Source organism: Heterocephalus glaber, unplaced genomic scaffold (assembly GCF_053883595.1).
Source record: "Heterocephalus glaber isolate CG9 unplaced genomic scaffold, H.glaber_assembly_v1.0 deba00000546, whole genome shotgun sequence".
Lineage (NCBI taxonomy): Eukaryota > Metazoa > Chordata > Mammalia > Rodentia > Bathyergidae > Heterocephalus > Heterocephalus glaber.
The window spans coordinates 42,002,501-42,025,381 of record NW_028258147.1 but is presented as its reverse complement, the minus strand read 5'-3'; the positions used below and the strand labels follow the sequence as shown (position 1 = coordinate 42,025,381).

General features: G+C 38.3%; 1 protein-coding gene across 19 annotated transcripts in view; it reads left to right on the top strand.

Annotated features, from left to right (window-relative positions):
• Window positions 1-22,881, top strand: part of Agtpbp1 (ATP/GTP binding carboxypeptidase 1) — a 205,994-nt gene that overhangs the window by 8,459 nt on the left and 174,654 nt on the right. For 10 of the 19 annotated variants that reach the window (XM_087204798.1, XM_087204797.1, XM_087204796.1 and 7 more), the window contains exons 2-4: window positions 3,626-3,697; window positions 9,191-9,253; window positions 9,729-10,368. In XM_087204798.1, coding sequence (XP_087060924.1) covers window positions 10,292-10,368 — 77 coding nt within the window. In that variant the 5' untranslated portion in view covers window positions 3,626-3,697; window positions 9,191-9,253; window positions 9,729-10,291. Of the gene's footprint in view, window positions 1-3,625; window positions 3,698-9,190; window positions 9,254-9,423; window positions 10,369-22,881 lie in introns of all 19 variants that reach the window. The other 9 variants (XM_087204808.1, XM_087204799.1, XM_087204794.1 and 6 more) reach the window with 3 other exon arrangements.

The following is a 22,881-nucleotide window of genomic DNA, read 5'->3' as shown; positions in this document are numbered from 1 at the left end:
GGTAAGTGTCCCTCCCCCACAATGTTTTTAGGAGCCTGCCTTTACCTTGGGTCCCACATGGAAGCAACATTCAGTATAATTTTGGTCACACCTCATAAAGGCATTCATGAAAGAAGACTTCCAGAACTGCTTCAGAATGTGGCAAGAATGATGGGATAAGTATGTTTCAAATGAGGGGGATTAATGGCAATGTATTTGTCTTGGTTACTTTTTCCTGTTGTTTAGACAAAATACTGGACACCCAAAGTTGGAGGGGAAAGGGTTTATTTAGCTCACAGTTTGTAGTGGTTTCAGTCCATAATCAGCCGGCTCCATGGCAGGGGGCAACAGTTCATGGCAACAGAGACAGCAGAAGCAACAAAAGATCTTAACAGTGTCCTCCTGCCCCTTTTATCTTATACAGACTACTTAGAACAGGTAGCACTCACATCCTTAATCCTAGTGCCCTTGGGGCTAGGATTGCACCTTGAATTAATCACACACTCTAGATTCAGTCACCTCTGAAATAGCCCCACCTCATTTGCATGAGGCTTTGGAGGGACATCTCAACACAAGCCATAACAATATCTTTTAATACTATTTTTAAAAATTTAAACATTCATCATATATTTTGATCAAACCTTACAGTTTTATCTAAAAAAATACAGTTATTTTAAATATAGGTCACAGTCATAGGTTAGAGACAGAAAATCAAAGTAAGAATTTTAATCTCACTTATCATCTGTATAGACAGAAAATTTGGCATTTAAGTCTAAAAATAGTTGTAATCTAAGTTGGGGAGAAGAGTTATTTTAAATAAGTTATTTAATTAAATTGAAAACTAATGGGATTCTGATTCTCAGACAGTAAAATCCTACTTATTTGTTGTAAAATTAAAATGTCACATGCCTAAACAAATTAGACGTTTTGTATGTCTGAACATCTTTTGTGGATTGTGTGTGAACCACTCAATCTTGTTTGTTTTTATTAAGGGTGTATGAGCAGAAAGGATATAAAATGTGAACTTTTTATAGCTTTACTCTTTTATAAAGTTAATCACAATATATAGGTGGAATAGATTTGCAGATTGGGCTAAAGCATTTATAACGTAATCACTGAATGTTACGTAAGGTAACTTGATGAAAATACATACCTTAATGTAATAATGTGGACAGAGTTAATGCAGTGAAAGCCATCTCCAAGGTGTATGTTTTACTGCTGGTTTAAAGCTAGGCTGAGGATTTCTGTTGCTGGGAATTTAGTTATCTCTCTTTCTTTTAGACTACATGTGTTTGTTATTTTCCTCCCTCAGAATTTCTTAGTTTTACCTTTAATGATGTTGCCAAGGTTATGAGCATCTTCTTTGGGACGTTTCTTATTAAATAACCAGAATTTGACTGGGTATGGTGGTACATGCTTGTAACACCAGCACTTAGAAGGCTGAGGCAGGAGGATCACAAGTTTGAGTATAGCCTAGGCAATTTAGCAACTTATCCATACATGGTAAAAACTAAAACGAACAACTGGGGATGTAGCTCAGTGTGAAGGCCCTGGGTTCAGTTTCTAGTATCACAAAAATAAACAAAAGAGGAGGATTTGTAATTTTCTGTTATATTGACAAAGCCAGTGTGGAGGAATAGTTGCTCCCTTTGAATGTGTTCTCCAAAAGTGATTTCCTTCTAGAACATAAAACATTTAGAGAAAGCTGACAAAAGATGATGTCTTTTCAGTGTACTTGTTTTCCTGACCTCCCTGATTGGACTATTTACCTAGATCTTCTTCAACTGCATTCTTTCTATCAGTTGCCCTACACTCATGTTTCAGAGACATTTTTAAACTGTGGAAACTTTGTCTAATAATATCTTGCAAAGAGATCCATTTGTAAACAGATTGGAATGAAATAATGGGGTTGGTCTACTTGAATGGGAACTGGACCAAGATGTTTAAGCAAGGAAAGGCCTCAGACTATTTAAAAAGATTTAAGATTCGGGTTTCAAGTGTGAGCTGCATATGCTTCTTTTCATTCATTTTATTTGTTTTTTGAGACAGGGTCTCACTATGTAGCACAGGCTGGTTGTGAACTCACCACAATCCTCTTGCATAATCTTACTGAGTGCTGGGATTACAGTTATGTTGTACCATGCCTGGCTGTTTTTTAATTTATTTTAAGCAGGTTGTCTGACTTTAAAAAGCTTTGAGCGGGGCAAAATGATGCATACCTGCAGCTACTCTGAGATTGAGGCAAAAAGATCACTTGTGCCAAGGAACTTGAGGCCAGTCTGCACATTGTAGCTAGATCCTGTCTCAGGGAGAAAATTTTTAAAAGCATTTATTTGTGAATTGTTTATATATTTAGAATATACATCTTTAGCTTTAGGGTGTCAGAATTTCTTCTATGGCTTTTTTTGCAGAATGCAAATTAAGATAGCTTAGGTGTATGAAATTCTGATGCCGTGTTGTGTGTGTGTGTGTGTGTGTGTGTGTGTGTGTGTATCTACTGCTTGGCTGATTGGCTTAATTTTAGTCTTTAGTCAGCGAGAACAGAAGGTTTCAGGTTTTAGATTTTGTGTGCTCTGCAAGTAGCTCTAGTTGGGAACAAATGATCGAATAATATCAAAATTCAAGAAGCTCCTCCAAATTAATTCTCTTTATGGGTAAGAGTAGACAAAACAACTTGCTCTTTTCTTAGGTGTATCCTGTAGAACTGCTTTTAGGATTTTCTATTGATAAGGCCAAGTTCCCACATCTAATACCAATATAATCTGCTTTTAAATATATAAAAGTCAACCCTTATCCACATAAAGTGTGCTTTTACTGTATTCAGAGTTACGTGCCCATCACCACAAGTTTTAGAACATTGTGACTTCTGAAATAAACTGCACGCTGTTTTTGGGCAGTTCCTTTAAAGATGGCTTACCAAACAAAGTATTACAGGTCCTTATCTCCAACAGAGAAGTAGGTGAAACAAGCCAAAACGGTGCCAAAATTTTACTTGAAAAATGAGGGGTGAAGGTGTGAGGGAAAAACTGGCTCTGCAGAGCAAAGTTGGACCAAACAAAAGATAAAAAGAGCAAATGTAAAAGTACACCCTTGGTTGTTCTACAAGCCCCCGAATGGGCTACCCTGAAGAGTCACAAGAGCGAGCTCCTCCTGGCGTCCTGTTTCCTAGGAGCCGGTGAGAAGTTCCACCTGTGGATCCTGGCAGACCTGAGGTCTTCAACGGACAGGTCCCACCTACTTCTCCAGCCAGCTGTGCTTTGCCCCACCTCCTATAGCAGCACCTCTTAGCCCTTACCTTCCAACATTCCTGGCTTCCCAGTCCTTGGCCTAACCTATTTCTAGGTTCTGTAGATTTATCTATTCTGGGTATTTCATATACATTGAATCATATAATGACATGGCCTTTTGTTATTGGCTTGAGACAGGATCTTGCTGTGTAGTTCAGGCTGGCCTTGAACTCACTGTGTAGCCTAGGCTGGCCTGGAACTCATGGCAATCCTCCTGCCTCAGCCTCCCAAGTGCTGGGATTACAGGCATGAGCCACCACCCCCGCGGTTACTGACTTTTTTCAACGTAATGTTTTTAAGGTTCATACAGGTAGTGTGCATCTCGGTACTTTATTTTCTTTTGTTTGTTTTTGAGACAGGGTCTCATTAGCCCAGGCTGGCCATGAACTTGTGATCCTTCTGCCTCAGCCTCCTGAGTCCTGGGATTACAGGTGTGTACCACCACCCTTGGTATAGTACTTCATTTCTTTATATCACTGATTAACGTTCCATTGTAAGGATATACTTACTTTTACTTTCCATTCATTAGGTGATGTACATTTAGATTGTTTCCACTTTTTGGCTGTTCTGAATAAAGCTGCTATATACATTCATATAGATTTTTCTGTGCATGTAAGTTTTTAAAGTTTGGGGGGTATATATAGAAATAAAATAGCTGAGTCATATGGTCATTTTATATTTAGCCTTTTGAGGAACTGCTATACTGTTTCCAAACATACTGTTTTTACATTCTATCAGCAGAATGTAAGGGTTTTAATTTCTCAGTGTCCTTGATAAAACTTGTTGTTATCCTGTTTTGCTTTTTTTTTTTTTATAATTATTCTAATAGTTGTAAAGTGGTATGTCATTGTAGGTTAAATTTGAAAATAGAAGTTAGGCATAACAGTAGTGACAGTACTCTTAAGATGAGTTAATATTACAGCTAAAATATTTAATAGGTTAATGTAAAAATATAACTATTAGTGTCACTTTAAGATTTAAAAAAATTGATGTCACAGCTTTATCTTATTTCTGAAGATATTGTTCTGTCACCCCTCCTCCTTCCCAAATCTTTTATTGAAAAACAAAAGAGAACATTCAGTTGTTTTGAATATTCAGAACATTCATGTGTACTGTGGATCAAGCAGAGGTTTACTGTTTGCTATTAAATAAATACTTGCTGGGATGTACCAGTATGGGTTCAGTTGGGAGATAGAAAACTACACAGTAACTTAACAGGGAAAAGCTATAATGAGTTATTAAGTATAACATGGGAGTGGATTAATAAGGGAGAAGTTATGAGTGAAAAGTAAAGACAGTTTTAAAGGAAATAGGAACAGCAGATATAAAGAGCAGTTATTACCCCCACCCCTGGGATAGAATACTTCTCCACACCCAGGAGAGATCTTCTCCTTGTTAGGAAAGGCCAAGGTCAAGGCTAGGTATTGTGGTGAGGTTCTAGTGCTGGAGTCTGCCCTTTCTGATCTGGAGAACACTGTTCACAGGGTCAAATCTTACCAGAGGAGCTCTACTACAAAACTGCCTGGATCTTGTTAGCAAAGCTGTGCAGCTGCCTGAGCCCCATGATGGGAAAGCCATCCTTGTAGCAGTAGTGGAGCCCTGAACTGGCCTCACCTGCTATAAGAGTGCTGTGGAACCAGGAGGTTAAATTTTGTTTCCCTCCTGTCTTTTCAGTGCTCTCTTGTAACATGGGCCATGTATTTACTGACCACTTTAATATCCCCAGACCTGTTTTTAGTTTTTATTTCAAGACAGAGTATCACTAAATTGCTAAATTGCCCAGGCTGGGCTTGAATTTGTGGTCCTTCTGCCTCAGGCTCCAGAATTCTGGGATTATATACCTGGCTTTGGTTGAGCTTTAAGGAACGACTCCCAAAATCTTAGTATAGAACCAGAAAACTAGGGGAGATATTGTCTCTTATTTTTAAGAAACTTCCTAATTGTGAAATTGCTTCTAAGAACATTGTTTCTTGAACCCCACTGTTACTGCACAATCAGAAAACAAGTCAGGAGGCTATGTTGATCCTGCTTACTGCTGCCCTTACAAGCTGTGGATCTACCTTGGCTTGTTCTGGCCTGTACCTTCTCTGATGTAATGACTGTACCAGTCTCTCTCAATTTTATGCTTTGGAAGAGCTATGAAACAATGTACAGGTCTCTTGTCCTTTTTTAAGAGTCCCTATCAGGTATGAGGCAGTATCATTGTGGTTTACATTTCCCGGTGAGTAATGTTTAGTACAGTTTCATAAACCTGTTGGTCATTTTTATGTCTTGGAAGAAATGTTCATTGCCAATTTAAATAGGCCCCCCTTTTTCTTTCTTTAATTTTAATCAGTACATGTTTGTAATGCACGATGATTACATTCATTGTGAGAAATCGGTACATGGACGTAACACATCTCAGTCTTTCCCCTGTCCTCAACCCGTTTCTTGCCCTGTCTCTGTTGAGCCGCCTAACTCCCTCTGCACTTGGCCTGGGACTTGCTGTCTGGCCCATGCTGGCCTCAGACTTGCCATTTTCTTGCCTCAGCATCCCAAGTGCTGAGGTTTGTCCCCAAGTTTTAAATTTAATCTGACTTACTTATTTTGCTATTGTTGCCTATGCTTTTGGTATCCTATTAAAAAAGATATCATTTGTCAAGACCAGTGTTCTCCTCTAGATGTTTTATGGTTTTAGGCCTTACTTGTAGGTCTTTGATCCATTTAGCATGTTTTCAAGATGCATCCATGTTGTAGATGTATCAAAACTCCATTTTGCTTTGTGACTGAATAATACTCATTCTACATATATACCACATTTGTTTATCTGTTCATCTGTTGAAGGATACTTGGGTTGTTTCCACCTTTTATGAATAATGCTGCTATGAACATGGGCATAAAGTATTTGTTTAAGTTTCTCGTGTTCAGCTATTTTGGGTATATACCTAAGAGGGGAATTTGTGCATATAAAAATAACCCAGTTTAAAAATGGGTAAAAGGCTTAAATACATATGTCTTCAAAGGTAAAAACATGGCCAAAAAACATGTGGAAAGATGCTGAACACTTAGTGAATAGGGAGATCCAAATCAAAGTCACAGTATTCGCATCTGTTAGGACAGCTGGAATCCTAAAAATGGAAAATAATAAGTGTCGGTAGGGCTGTGGAGAACCTGGAACCCTTTGTCCCTTGCTGGAGGGAAGGCAAAACAGGGCAGTCACTATGGGTATAAAACTATTGCTAAGTAGTTTGCATTGTAAAGATGGACTTTTTCGTGTGTCTGCTGTTACATTAGTGCAGTGAGATGGTTTACAAGATATGGGTTTTCTTTACTCACTTAGCAGAATTGTCTGTTGGCACTTCTCATACTTGATCCCCCAAAATTGCCATGTTGGATTATCAGGCATATTTGTACAACATAAATGCATAAATGTTAATATTTAAGACATAAGGGAATCTAGACACCCCCCACCAGAGAAAGATGGCATGAAAATAGAAGAGAGGCTGTTAGAGAAAAAGGAAGTGCAAGAGGAAGGACATTTTTTGTGTGTGTTTTGTTTTGCTTTTTAAAGCTTTCAAGTTCCTCAAGTATGGGAAGGCACTCCACAGGGAAATTGAGATGGATAATTGTGTGCTAAGATTGTATACCAATTCTGCCATATTATCAGGTTTTTAAGACTTTCTCATGAAATTAGTCAAGCAGTGGTAAAGGGCAAGGAAGTGCCTTTAAGGAAGCACAGACAGAAGTGTCAAAAGCTGCCTCCCAGGGCTGACAAAGGGTTTAGGGAGCAAAGGCAGGAATTGAAGTTTTGCACAGCTAATAGTGTAGGTGGTTCTAGTGTGGCTTACTGGTGTGGTTGATCTCAAGCCTGGTTCTGTGAGGTTCTGGGAGAGTATCCTCACTCGAGGGAACAATTTGGATTCCATCGTGAGATGAAGGCTCCTGCGTTGTGCAGGGTATCACCTCATCATGGGGTGGTCTGTAAGGCTCTATTTTTCCTGGAATCTGAGGTGACTTAAGGGCAGGACAATGACTGGAGACTTCTGGGCAGTTGCTCCAGGGTGTCTGGAACTGTACTTTGTAAAAGTTGACAAGTGAATGTTTGTTCTTATAAATCTGGAAAATTACTTTAGTTACTCTTACCTTGGTGTCCTCAATCTTGAAGGGGGATGAGACAGGCGAGGTAAATTGGGAGCCAGTCACTTGTGTTCCAAAAGTGATTAAAATGCCTACTTGCAGAGCTGAGTGCAGAGGCCAGACTCTGTCTTGTTTTTAGTTACTCACTGGGTGTTCACAGGCCTGGCCTCTAGGTTCTTATTACAGAAAGATTTTTTTCCTCCCTGTAGATACATATAACAATTCTTAATTAAGTTGAAAATTAGAAAAAGTTCCTTTGACTTTAAAAAAATCATTTTAAAAAATAAGTCAAAGAATAGTTTAAAATTTCTCAATGATTTAAAAAACAATTTTATGTAATTTTTTACATAATCTGTAATCCTTTTTGAGTTAATGAGAAAATTGAAAAAAGTGTTTATTTGTGTTTTGTTGAAAAGTTTGTTATTGAAGAAAGACATTCGGAATACTTGTAACTTCTGAATCTATTAAGTGAAATGATTTTATAGCTGCTTTTTAGCTTTCCTTTACAGTAGCATTACTAAATACTGTATAAACATATGATTGTTAGATCTGCAGTCATTTCATTTTCTAGTGTTGTTACAACGTTGTGCTTTAGTAAAGATTAGTGTATATAGTTGAGATATTCAGGTTATTTTTATGTGAATAGTTGCAAAGTAGGTATGAAAATTATAAAAATTATATGACTTAAGATGTAAGGTTGTTTATATAGTGACTATTTCCCAAAGAGGAAAATTTTGACTGAAGGAAAATGTCGGACTATAAATACACTAAACAGAGGATGCTATGTTTGCTTTGCGTATTTTAAGTAAGAATTTTAGAAGAAATCAACCAATAACATGCTGGCAGGGCTGTGAGGAAAAAGGAACGCTTCTCCACTCTTGGTGGGAGTGCAGACTGGTGCAACCACTGTGGAAATCAGTATGGAGATTCCTCAAAAAACTAGGATTAGAGGTCCCATTTGACCTAGCTATTCCCCTGCTGAATATCTTCCCAAAAGAATTAAAAGAATCCTAACCACAGCGATATATGTGCACCCATGATTATAGCGGCACAGTTGGTAATCGATAAGTCTTGGGAACAGCCCAGTTGCCCATCAACTGGAGACTGGATAAAGAAGATATGTTTTTTTATAAAATGGAGTACTACTCAGCCATAAAGAATGAGAAACTAGAGACATTTATAGCTAAATGGATGCATATCGAGGCGATACTCAAGTGAAATAAATAGGATGCACATATGTAAATAGTGAAAGTTTCTCTGGTGTGAGAAACAAAGTGTAAATAAGGATCAAAATGTGTAATAGATAATGTGAAATAGGAAGAAAAGGTCCAAAAGGGAAGGGGAAGTGGGAGGGGTAGGAGAAAGGAAAGAAGGGAATGGAATAAATATGAGAAAAAAAAAAGAATTTTAGAATAGGGAAGATGATTTGAACCATCTCAAAAGAACTTTTCCACACTGTGACCATAAACTGTTGTGTTTGATTTCAGCATTTTTCTTGTTCCAGGATTTGTGTAATTGATTGTAGATGTATTTATTTTTTTGGTACCAGGAATTGAACTCAGGACCTTGTGCTTGCCAGGCATGTGCAGCAACCCTGAGCTAAATCCTCAGCCCTGTAGATGTTTTAATAGTCACATATTATACACTGAAATGATCCAATACAGGCATGTACGACTCATTCTCTTGTAGTTTCCTATGATAGTGTGTTTCCTGTGATGAAAACTTTACTTGTTTGGTTTTTATGACATCTAATATATAGAAAATGGAATTCTGTTAAGTATTTAATATCATTAATTTTTATTTTTTAGATTATGCAATGGTGAAATGAAGTAACTCAAGATGAGCAAGTTAAAAGTGATATCAGAGAAAAGGTACCATGATTCTAAATATTAATTTGTATAGAAAAATAATACATGATAAAATTACTTGATTACTTTGAGAAATGTTTATATTTTATTAATATTTAATGTATAATTTCAAGTAAGTGTCATTAAACTAACTAATGGGCCATATTTGCCTACCTTTGATTTTTTTTTTTTAGTACTGGGGATCGAACTTGGGACCTTGGGCTTGCGAGGCAGGCGGCAGAACCACTGAGCTAAATCCTCGGGCCCCTACCTTTGGTTTTTGTATAGCCAATAGCCCTAATGGTTGTTACATTGTTCTAAAAAACCCCCAAAATTATAATACAGTGAACTCTTGAGTTACAGCTGGCACAAAGGAACAACTTGGGTTACAGCTGCAACTTTAGTTTTAACTTACAACCAAAGTCTTGAGTTATAACCTGAATGCTGGTCTTTCCTGTGTGGGGTTAATTGAGAAATCTTAGGCCAATGTCTTTCTAAGGACACTGAAATTTGCCTGGAAGAAGGTGTGATCTAAAATTATACACGAGAGAGACTTTGAAGGCTGTGTAGAGGAGTCTGAGCCTTCAGCTGACCCTGTGGTTGATGACACTGTCACTACAGCAGAGTCCATAGGCTTGCAGGTAGACAGTGGTGATGTTGAGGAACTGGTGGAGGAACACTCAGAGGAATTGTCTACAGAGGAACTTCAGCAACTTCCGGCTGAGCAACAGAGGATGGCAGCTGAGGAGCTTTCTGAAGAGGAGGGGGAATATCAGTAAACAGTGCAGCAAACTTCTTCTGAAATAAAGGAAATCCTGAGAAATGGACAGAGCTACAAACATTTGTAGAGAAGACCCACCCAGACAGAGAAAAAGCCAATCGTTACATTCACTTGCTTGGTGACAATGTCATGTCATACAGCAGAACAGAGTTAAAGACAGAAACAGACAACCTCAGACCAGGTTTTAGTTCTGGAAAGGTGGAGACCTTTGAGCCAGAAGCAGGTCTCACTGGGCTACAGACTCCCAAAGAGAGAGAGAACACAAGAGATCCAGATTCCTGATGTTCTTATGGAAGGGGACTCTCCTTCCAAACAATAACCACCTTCCAGTTCAACTTCGCTTACTGCAAGTCAAATGGTGAGTACAGTATGAAATTAGTGTTTCTGGTAAACTAGGTACATTTTATAACTTTTTGGTGAATGTAGTAGGAAAATTAATGGTGTTTCTGGTAAATTATGCACTTTATACAACCCTTTTTTATTATGAAAAGGTTAGATAAGGGCTTTGGGAGATTCAAAATGCATTATAGGTATTTTTATTATTTCTTATGGGAAAAATAGTGTTGACTTACAACCAGCCCTTGGGAATGAATTAAGTTCATAAATCATTGTACTGTGTGACACATGAAACTCAAATTTTAATGTACATAATTAAAGTTTTATTGGAACACAACTCTGCCCATTTATTTACATATTGTTTGTGCCATTTTTATACTCCGGTTGCAAAATTGAATCAACCCTGACGATCAGTGGGGTGACAGATGTCACAGCGAGATCACCCTCACATCCGACAAAATTGAGTAGTAACATAACATAGATAGTATAATCTACAGTGCCTAAAAAACATGGTACAGTTTAAGCACAAAACACAGTTATTACTGCTGCTGAGTGCCATCCAAAAGAAAGGGATCTTTAGAAGGAGCGAGTTGACCCTTAGTTACAGTGTTTGGCAAGTTTCAGTTTGTTCTGTGGAGTCATTCAGTTGTGAGCTGTGGTTGAGAGAATATACATTTTAAGGTTTGCCATATATCATAGATCGTGAACAATGCATTTAGATGAAAATTTTGTTTCATTGGAGTTGCTTGATTGTGATGCTTCTGATTCCTGCTTTTAAAGAAATATCACAAAACGGCTGGTGATTTAGCTCAGTGGTTCCGCCGCCTGCCTCGGAAGCAGAAGGACCCGAGTTCAATCCCCGGTACCAAAAAAAAGAAAAAAAAAGAAAAAAAAGAGAAATATCGCAAAAGTTGAAACTTGGGTCTGTGGTGTGATCCTGGTCAGATTCTGAGACTAAGGTTCAGAGTTCTGGATGGAGACCATCCAGTTCTCCTTGTGCAGAAAAAGGAAGTCAATCAAATCCCAACATCTAGGTAGTGCTGACTATATTTTTTGACCTTGCTGGAATTGTGTGAGCTGAGTTTGTGTCCAGGAACAATGAACTCAGAATGTTATAAGGGCTTATTAGAGTGTTTAAAAAACAAAACAATGTGCATAGAGTATGGCCTGATGGTTTCATCTTCCATCATGAGTAATGCGCCATGTCACATGCTTCTGATAAGGTAATTTTTTTTTTGGTACTGGAGATCTAACTCAGGACCTTGCGCTTGTGAGGCAGCCATGGTGCCACTGAAGTAAATCCCTGGCCTGGTAAGGCAATTTTTGTCCAGTAAAAATATTACTATGTGTCCTTATCCACTTGTTTACTGGATCTGACACTGTAAAACTTCTGGCTTTTCCCCAAGTCAAATGATCATGGAAGGTAAACATTTTCAATCAGTTCAGCACCTTGAGGCAGCCAACACAGCACAACTAAAGACACTGAAAAATGACCTCCAGAACTGCTTTGGAAAATAGGAAGGACAATGGGATAAGTGTACTTGAAGTGAGGGAGGTGTATTTTGAGGGAGACTAGTAACTGAATCAGTCAGTTATTGGCTGGTTGATTGAGACAGGGTCTCACTGTGTAACCCAGGCTGGCCTCAAACTCATGGTGATACTCCTGCCCCAGCCTCCCTTGTGCTGGGATTATAGGCATGTGCCCCCACACCTGGCTATTTATTTATTTATTGGTTGGTTTTTTGTTTTTTTTTTTTTTTTGGTAACGGGGATCAAACTCGGGTCTTGTGCTTATGCAGTAGGCAGCGAAACCACTGAGCTAAATCCCCGGCCCTGTTGGTTGGTTGTTTTGAGACAGTTTAGATTGGCCTTGAACTCAGTTTAGTCCAGGCTGGCCTTGAATTTGGCAATGATCCTCCTGCTTCAGCCTGCTTAGTGCTGGGATTATAGACTTGCGTCACCATGCCCGGCTCTGATCTTCTTTTCTACCCTCCTCACATCTCCATCTCCAGAAAGGCTGGTTCCCTGTTTTTTACCATCTCTCCTTTATTTTGCTCTTTAAATTATTTATATTTTGGGTTTTTTCATATGAGATAAACCATGTGGTATTTAATTTTTTGTGTCTGATGTATTTTACTAAGCATTATGATATCATCAAATCTGTATCAGTCAGTGCTTACTAGAGAAACAGATTTAATGCAAGATATACAAATACTTAAGAATTTAGAGGATTGGCTTACAGTGGCCACCCAGAGTCAGGTGTGGAAGATGCAAAATGTCTGTCTGTGTGCTGGAGGTCTAAAGGATCCAGTCGAAGGCCTGGAGCTCAGTGTAGTGTTCTATGCGAGTCCGTATCAGGAGGCCAAAGGGTCTGTGAGGGAAGGTTGAAGGGTTTGTACTGGAGGCTGAAGAGTCTGTGTTGGAAGCCAAGAGACAACATCCCAGGTGAAAGTGAAGACCTGAGCTCCTCCGAAGAAACAGAAGTGAGCCTCCTTCTTCATTTCCCTTTTATACCATTTAGGTGGCAAGCCCATTGGTTGCTGTCACTTACACCCAGTAAATCCCAGCAAATCTCCAGTAAATCCCCTCAGCCACAATTTAGTTGGATGTTTCTTGCTAAAGTTGACATAATCACTTAATTATCACAATGACTCATCTGTTTTCCTATGAATGATTCAAATGTATACTTCTTTGTGGCTGAATAGTACTGTACTCCATTGTGTATGTAAACCACGTCTTTATCCATTCATCTGTTGATGAGCATCTAGGCTATTTTCATAATATAACTATTATGAATTGCCCTGCTATAAACATGAGCATGCATGTATCACATAACCAAAGATGCTGAACATTTCTTCATGTACTTATTTGTCATTTGTACTTCTTTCGAGAAGTATCTAATCATTTCAGTTGCCCATGTGTTGATTGGGTAATTTATTTTTGGAGGTATAATTTTTTTGAGTTCTTTATATATTCTAGATAATAGTTTTCTATCAGAGAAGTAGCTGATAACTTTTTTTTCCTCATTCAGTAGGTCGTCTCTTCACTTTTTTTTTTAATTCTTCTATTGGTACATTTTAGGTATACAGTACATTTACATTTATCATTGGGTGCTTGTACCTGTACATGATGTATCTTGGTTCTTATTTTTCCCCATTACCTGTGCGTCCTTCACCCCCTCCACCCTTCCCTATTTACATAGATTTCGTTTCCATTTTTTTTCTTTTCTCATAATTTTTCCTTTCCCTTCTTTCCTTTCCCCTTCCCCTCTCACCACCCCTACACATTTGGACCTTTTAATATTTCAAATTATCAGTTATTCATTTTAATCATTTTAATCCTTATTTACACTTTCAATTTCTCACACTAGAGAAACTATTCGGTATTTACCCATGTGTGTCCTATTTGTTTAACTTAAGAGGATGGCCTGAATATGCATCCATTTAGCTATAAATGTCTCTAGTTTCTCATTCTTTATGGCTGAGTAGTACTCCATTTTATAAAAAAACCACGTCTTCTTTATCCAGTTTCCAGTTGATGGGCACTTGGGCTTTTTCCAAGCTTTAGCTATTACAAATTGTGCCGCTATAAACATGGGTGCACATATATCGCTGTGGTATGATTCTTTTAATTCTTTTGGGAAGATACCCAACAGGAGAATAGCTGGGTCAAATGGAACCTTTAGCCCTAGTTCTTTGAGGTATGTCCATACGGATTTCCACAGTGGTTGCACCAGTCTGCACTCCCACCAACAATGGAGAAGGGTTCTTTTCTCCCTACACCCCCGCCAGCATTTGTTATTGGTTGATTTTTTGATAGCAGCCATTCTTTGTGGGGTGAGGTGGAATCTCAGTGTTGTTTTCATCTGCATCTCTCAAATAACCAGTGATGTTGAACATTTTTTTCATATATTTATTTGCTGCTTTTACTTCTTTGTCTGAGAAATGTCTGCTCATTTCAGATGCCCATTTTTGAATTGGGTCTTTGAATTTGGGGGGGGGGTCTGATTTTTTTCAATTCTTTATGTATTCTAGATAGTAGACCTTTTTCTGAGTTACAGCTGCTAAAAATTTTTTCCCACTTTGTAGGTTGTCTTTTAGCTCTGTTGGTGGTTTCTTTTGCAGTGCAGAATCTTTTTTAATAAGATGAGATCCCAGTTGTTGATTCTTTGTGCTAGTTCCCGTGCTACTGAAGTTTTGTTCATGAAGCCTTTTCCTATGCCAATGTCTTCAAGAGTTCTACCTAACTTATCTTCCAGCAAGTTTAATGTTTCTGTCTTAATATTTAGATCTTTAATCCACTTAGATCTCAGTTTAGTGCATGGTGATAGATATGGGTCTAGTTTTAATCTCTGACAGGTTGAAATCCAGTTTTTCCAATACCATTTATGAAATAGGCTATCTTTCCTCCAATGAGGGTGGTTGGGTCCTTTGTCAAAGAAAAGGTGGCTGAGTATGTCTGAAGTTGTTTTTGCATCTTCTAATCTATTCCAGTGATCCTCAGGCCTGTTTCTTTGCCAGTACCATGCTGTTTTTATCACAGTAGCTTTGTAGTATAGCTTCAGGTTGGGTATTGTGATACCCCCAGCCATGTCTCTGTTGCCCAGAATTGCTTTTGCTATTCTAGGTCTCTTCTGGTTCCAAATGAATTTTTGGATTGTTTTCTCTAGTTCTGTGAAGTATATTGTTGGAATTTCAATCAGCATTGCATTAAATCTATATAGCAGTTGTGCAAGTATGACCATTTTCACTGTATTGATTCTGCCTAACCAGGAACAAGGGATGTCTTTCCATTTTCTTATATCCTCCTTGATCTCCTTTTTCAGGGTGCTATAGTTTTCAGTGTAGAGGTCTTTTGCTTCCTTTGTTAGATTGATTCCTAGATATTTCATTTTTTTGGATGCTATTGTAAAAGGAATTGTTTCTCTAATTTGTCTCTCAATGGGTCTGCTATTTGTGTATAAGAAGGCTATTGTTTTTTGAGTGTTGACCTTATTTCTAGCTACTCTACTGAATCTGTCAATTAAGTCCAGAATTCTTTTGGTAGAGTTTTTTGGGTCTTCTATGTAAAGTATCATATTATCAGCAAATAATGAGAGTTTAACTTCTTTGTTTCCTGTCTTCATTCCTTTTATTTCTTTCTCTTTTCTAATTGCTGTGGCTAATGTTTCCAGAACTATATTGAACAGCAGAGGTGATAGTGGGCATCCTTGACTTGTTCCTGATTTTAGTGTGAAAGTTTTCAGTTTTTGACCATTTAGTATGATGTTGGCTGTTGGTTTTTCATAGAATGCCTTAATTAGGTTGAGATAAAGACCTTCTGTTCCAATTTTCTGTTGGGTTTTTATCATGAATGGGTGCTGGATTTTGTCAAATGCCTTTTCTGCATCTATTGAGATGATCATATGGTTTTTGTCCTTGACTCTGTTAATATAGTGTATTACATTTATTGATTTATGTATGTTGAACCATCCTTGCATCCCTGGGATAAATCTGACTTGGTCAGGGTGTATGATCTTCTTGATGACCCTCTATTCTGTTTGCCAGTATCTTGTTGAGGATTTTTGCATCTATGTTCATTAGGGAGATTGGCCTGTAGTTCTCTTTTTGGGTTGGGTCTTTCCCTGGTTTTGGAATCAAAGTCACACTTGCTTCCAGGAATGAGTTTGGAAGCCTTGCCTCCCTTTCAATTTCCTTGATGAGTTTAAAGAGTAATGGCAATAGTTTTTCTTTAAATGTGTTGTAGAATTCAGCAGTAAAGCCATCCGGACCTGGGCTTTTCTTTGTTGGTAAATATTTTATTACATTTTCAGTTTCACTCACTGTAATTGGGGTGTTTAGAATTTCTATATCTTCTTCATTTATCCTTGGCAATTCATATGTATATAGGAATCTGTCCATTTCTTCTGTATATTCCATTTTATTAGAGTACAGGTTCTTGAAGTAGGTATTGATGATCCCCTGGATTTCTGCTGGTTCTTTTGTGACTTCCCCTTTTTTGTTCTTAATTGCATGGATTTGAGTCTTTTCTTTCCTTTTTTTGATAAGGCTGGCTAAAGGTTTATCGATTTTATTTATTCTTTCAAACAACCAACTCTTTGATTCATTAATTTTTTGTATCATTCTCTTAGTCTTCATTGCATTGATTTCTGCTCTGATCTTTATAATTTCCTCCCTTGTGTGGGCTCTGGGTTTGTTATCTCTTCTTTTTCTAGGAGTTTGAGGTTCTGTATTAGATTATTTATCTGAGTTCTCTCTGTTTTCCTAATATGGGCATTCACTGCTATGAATTTCCCACATAGAACTGCTTTCATTGTGTCCCATAGATTCCTAAATGTTGTACTGGCATCATCATTTACTTGTAGAAACTCTAATTTCTTCATTAATTTCCTCTGTGACCCATTGGTTGTTCAGGAGGGTGTTATTCAATTTCCAGGTGTTTGTGGGAGTTTTGCGGTTTCTTATGTTATTGATCTCCAATTTTATTGCACTATGGTCTGATAATATATAGGCGGTAACTTCAATTCTTTTACATTTACTTAGACATGTCCTATGAGCAAGCATGTGGTCTATTTTGGAGAATGACCCGTGTGCAGCCGAAAAGAATGTGTATTCTGATTTTGTGGGGTGGAACACTCTGTAAACATTTATTAAGTCCATTTGTTCAGTAGCTTGGTTCAGTTCTAAAATTTTGTTGTTAATTTTTTGTCTAGATGATCTGTCTATTTATGATAGTGGGGTTTTGAAGTCCCCCACTATAATTGTATTAGTGCTTATTTGATTTTTCATGTCCATTAATATTTGTTTCGTATAGTTGGGGGCATTCATATTTGGTGCATATATATTTAGGATTGTCATCTCTTCCTTTTGGATTGTTCCCTTCACAAGGATGTAGTGATCATCTTTTTCTCTCTTAATTAGTTTTGGTTTGAAATGTACTTTGTCTGCAAATAAGATTGCTACCCCTGCTTTTTTCTGGGTTCCTTTTGCGTGGAGAACTGTTTTCCATCCTTTTACTTTCAATCTATGAATTTCTTTTTGAGTTAGGTGTGTTTCTTGTATACACCATATTGCTGGATTTTGCTTCTTAATCTATTCTGTCAGTCTATTTCTTTTGATTGGTGAATTGAAGCCATTAACATTGATAGTTAGAATTGATAGATATTGACTCATTCTTGTCATGATGTTTTGCTGTTGTTGGCTCTTTTATTTCTTTTTTTGTCACCCCTTTCCCTTTATTTTCTTGTCTTGCCTGATGGCTTCCCTCTGTTGGGCCTCATGGAGTTGTGATCTTCATTGTCTTTTTCTAGGATATTGGTTAGAATTGTATGGAGGGCTGGTTGGGTGTGCATGAAATTTCTCAGGTGTTCTTTGCCATGGAAGTACCTAATTTCCCCATCGATTTTGAAAGATAATTTTGCCGGATACAACAGTCTAGGTTGGAAGTTACTTTCTTTTAGGGCTTGAAATGCTTCACTTCCGGCTCTCCTTGATTTGAGGGTTTGTGTTGAGAAGTCTGCCGTGATTCTGATGGGGTTTCCTTTGTAGGTTATTAGTTTCTTTTTTCCAACTGCCTGTAAGATTTTGTTCTTCTGTTGGGTTTCTGGGATCTTGACTATTATATGTCTATGTGTAGATTTTTTTTGATCATGGCTAGTTGGAGTTTTATATGCCTCACTTACCTGTATGTCCAATTCTTCACCTCTGGGAAGTTTTCCACTATTACTTCTGTGAATGGTTTTTTTATGTCAATTGTACTTTCTCCTCTTTTTTCATGGACTCCTGTCAGTCTTATGTTTTTCTTCCTTGCATCATCCAGCAGCTGCTGGATTGATTTCTCGTGGTCCCTTACTATTTTGACGAGATCTCTGTTTTCATGGTCCTTAACCACAATCCTGTCTTCTATATCTGATATTCTATCTTCAGATTCCCTTAATCTGCTCTGCTTTCAATGCTTTCAATGGAGGTTTTGATCTCCTGAATATCTGTTTGAATCTGTTTCATGGATTCCATTTCTTTCTTTTGTTAGGCGATCATGGTTTCCATTTCTTTCTTATGCTAGGCATTCATGGCTTCCAGTGTGTTTCTGAGCTCATTTATTATTATTATTTTTTAATCTATTTCTGTTCTAGAGCCTCTCATCATGTCTTTCACTCTGTTTACCATCTCTGTAGTTATCTGGGAAATTATTTCTGCTTTGAATTTTTCTAGAGCCTCATTCATCTGTGTTGTTACTTCCCGTGCTATCATTTCAGGGTGTCCAGGTGGTTGATCATCAAAGTTTTCCACCTCATTTCCCCCAGAATTTGCCTTTTGTAGGGTGGAAGTCTGAGTTTGTGCCTTACTTAAATGTCTTCTCATTTTTGTTTTTGCTGCTGTCTTTAGTTTAATTCCTGGGTTGATACTTTGAAGTTGCTTATTGTAAATTTTTTTGTTGATGTATTTAGAACACTTATGGAATGGTTGCTTGTCAGAGGTGTCTTCCAGATATAGCTGGGCTTTAGGTTTTGAATCTCTGATGGCTCTGAGGCTGTCTCATTTTCATTATACCAAGAAGGACAACTGATTAGATCAATCACAAGGTCTTAGCCCAAGTGATACAATCAGCAACACAATAGCATCAAGCACCTCTTAGAAAATGACAATTTGTGGTAGTTATTAATCTATCACCTTTAACTATGTGAATTAAATCAAAATCAAGGACCAACCCAACATATGTTTATAGTGGATAAACTCTTCAATATAGCAACTTTACCCTTCGGGATGGGGAGTTGAAAAGAGTTGGGGAGGGAGGGGTAGGTAGAAGGATAGGGGAAGGTTAGCAGTGAGGCCAGAGGGCACAGGCAAGAGAAGGAAAGAGAAGGAAAGAAAGATAAAGAAGAAATACGAATTAGGGGCAGAACAGGAACACAAAGGGAGATGAAGAACAATGTGGGACAGCAAGGGAGTGAGGCAGAGAGAAAGAAAAGAGAAAGAAAGAAAAAAGAGAAAAGTAAAAATTTTAGAAGAGTAGCAAAGAAGAAAAAAAATTAAAAATAAGAGCAAAAAAATTTGGTAATTTTGAATATAACAAATACAAGATAAAAATGGAGGGCCTCCTTCAGGGAATGTCTCTGCTGTCATAATAGACAACGTGGGCAGCAGTGTGTAGTTATAAGTCAATGAGTCTCAGTAAGCCAGTCGCAGACCTGTGAAATTCACGCAGATTTCTGGCTGGAAGTCCCAAGTTCAGCTCCCTGTCCTGCAAGGTTGAACAGTGCAAGGATCTAGTGCAGGTTCCAGCTGCCTTTCCCCTGAAGATAGTTCAGGTTCTGATGTGAGGTGGTCTCCTTCAATTTACCAAGCATGGTGGTCTGGTGTGCCTTTATTGCAGAGATTCTCTTCACTTTTCCAGTGGGCTTCAGTTTTCATCAGGGAGCCTGAGAGAGGCCCTCTTTCTGTTGATCACTTCTGTAGCTCAGGACAATGGCCTTTATGCCCCCCTGTACCTTTGTAGTGTGGATCCAAGTAGCTGTACAGCCAATGGGGGGTATCGGTTTTGCTGTTGTTGCAGGTTCCTGTGCAGCCAAGCTGGCGGCTGGTGGCTGTGCCCAGGGGGTCCTCACTGGTTCGGTCTCCTGTTCACAAGTGGGCAGAGTGAGGTGGACTGATCAGGTTGCACTCAGCCCACGCCTGCTCTGCCCACTTGCATGGCCAAGCTGGAGTTGTCTCTTCACTCTTGACTGTTTCCTTTGTTGTGCAGAAGCTTTTTAATTTGATGTGATTCCTTTTGTTGATTCTTGGTGTTATTTCTTGTGCACTGGGCATTGTTTGGATTTTACTTCCTACGTCAGCTGGATGCCTATATGTAAGCAGGGGACATTTGTTGAGTTTACTTCACTCATTTTCCATCTTTGTATCTTGACATATGGAAGTCTCAGGTCACCTTTTAATTTCAGTTGGTAATCTAGTGGATTTCCTTTCCTGGGGAGGCTTCTGTCTTAAATAACCTAACCAGCAATTGACATTAAAAAAAAAATTTCCCCCCTCTTACTTGAAAACTCTTCAATTGGTTTCTGTAGTACCACTGTCTCGTGTTTCTCTTCTTACTTCATTGGCCACTGCTTCTAAATCTTCTTAGGGGACTTCGTCTCTGTAACGCCTCTAGGTATTTTTGGGGGCTCCATCCTAAACCTTTTCTCCTCTTAATCTTTCTGTAACTTCAGGCAGTCTTACCTGAGAGCTTTTGACATATATCTCATCTGTACTTGAGACCAGCTCCCATGTGACTAAATGCCTATTAGGTACATGGGGTAATCAAAATATGATGGATGTTTAAATTTTTAAAATGTGCTATAGTAAAAGACACATTATCATGAATCCCCCCAGACTCTTCCTCTTTCCTTCAAACACACTTATCCTCTTGTTCTGAAGTAGTTGTGGAAAGGCCTTTTGCCTGTCTTTATGTGAGATCAAAAATACAGTGAATGCTGCTGCTGACCATCAGATGGAAAGACAAACTTGTAGAAATATTACAGCATGTCCTTATTCATTGGAATAACTGTGTACAACTGTGTGACTTATGGCTCTTCCCTAAAGTCAAAATCATAATGAAAGGTAAACTTGAATTCATTCAGGACATCAAGACACCTGTGACAGTGCAACTGAAGAGATTCAAGAGGACTTCCAGAACTTCTTCAGAAAGTGGCAAGAATGACAGAATAAATGTATTTCAAGCCAGGGGAGTGTTTTGAGGGGGCTTAATGGCAATGTGTCTTTTACTGTAATAAAAGCATTCAAAAATTTAAAACATTCATTGTGGTTTTTGATTGTACCTTGTCTTGTCACCTGAAGTCTCATAGTGATCTCTAATATAACGTATTCCCCAAATTGAACGTTTGCAAATCTTTTCATCTTCTTGTATTAGTCTTTCTCAGCTGATGACATTTTGACCTGCACAAAGGCAAGGTATAAATCTAAGAGTTGTACTTGGCACTTTTTGTTAGCACTGCACATCCAGACTGTCAGTGACTCGTACCAGTTTTGTACCTTTCACTAAAAGTATGTCACTGTCTTAGTCACTTTCTTGTTGCTGGCTCAACATTCACAAGTTAAAGGAGAGAAAATTTATTTTAGTTCATAGTTTGTAGAGGTTTCAGTCCATAGTCAGCTGGCTCCAAGGCAAGAGGACATGGCAAGGGGGAAACAGTTCGTGGCAAAGCAGGGCAGGAAGCAGAGCCTTCCTTTCTTCCTTGTTTATTCCTTTGAGGCTACATGCCCATCAATTGGTGCCACTCACACCCAGGGTTGGTCTTCCCTCTGCAGTAAATTCATTATCCACACCCAGAACTATGCTAAATGATAAGTTGACTAATCCAGTATCATATCCATAATTCGGTAACTCCGAAAAGCCCCACCAATGAGCGCATGAGGCTTTGGGGGTATATCAAGATGTAAGTCACAGCAATCACTGATCTGTATTTTTCTCCATGTCCATTGTTGTTGCCTTAACCAGGCTTTCATCACCCCTTCCTTAGACTACTTAGTTGTCTCCTTTTTTATTCCCCCATTTCAATTCTTGATTCCTTTCAGTCTTTTAAAGGCTTCAGAAGAGCCAGGTGACATTTAAAAATTGTATATCTAAACTTTCAGGGTGAACATCATTGAATAATTTTGTTTCTCCTTTCTTAGAAATTTTTAAAAAACCCACACTAGGAGAAATAAACAGCTCATGCTTTTGGAAATTCACTGGTTGGCAAAATTAGGGGATATTGTCTGTAAACTCAGCAGTACAGAAGAAGGGCTGCCAAGCCCAGCTGACATATTGGGTAGAAACTACTCAGAAGTGAAGCTAAGTGTAGAGAAGGACCAGAAGGTCCAGAGTAGCAGATCTTAGGAAGCTCCACCTATGCTTATTAGAGGTTTAGGGTAGACCTTAAATAGTTTTGGAAGGTTCACACAGTACACTGTAACTGGATTATACAGGGGTAGGAAGAGAAACTCATTTGGAACTAGATTGGTTCAGGGAGGCAGAGCAGTTGGGGGATTCAAAGAGTTATTTAAGTAAGTAGTATTTATTCAAAACCCTCTATCTCTGTGACAGCAATAGAGAACCATTGAATTGTGAGACCCAATTAGACTGGAATACTACCCTGGCCTTCCTCCACCTCCCAGTTTTTTATAGGAGTTTGTTCAAATTACTAAGAAAAGAACATTCAACTCATCCAGAGAGTAATAAAGAGTTAGAAAAAAAGAAGAAAAGTATTAATATCTCCTAACAAAGAGTCTATCAGAAATAACATTGTTATAAAGTACATGAAAATTCCCATGAAATATTCCAGTACAAGTGAAAAAGAACTTAGGATACATTTCCCTATGTGAAGAAAGAAAATCACAGAGCAGAAATGGGCAAGCTGAAGAGATGTCAGGAAGAGTGAAAGGAAAACTGGTGTTATGAAAAGAAAAACAATCTCAGGACAGATTTAAAGGTGCACAAAGGTGGCTAGATTTTATAAAAGCACAGGAAAAGGTAGAGGGTAGCAGTGGAGAAGTTAAAC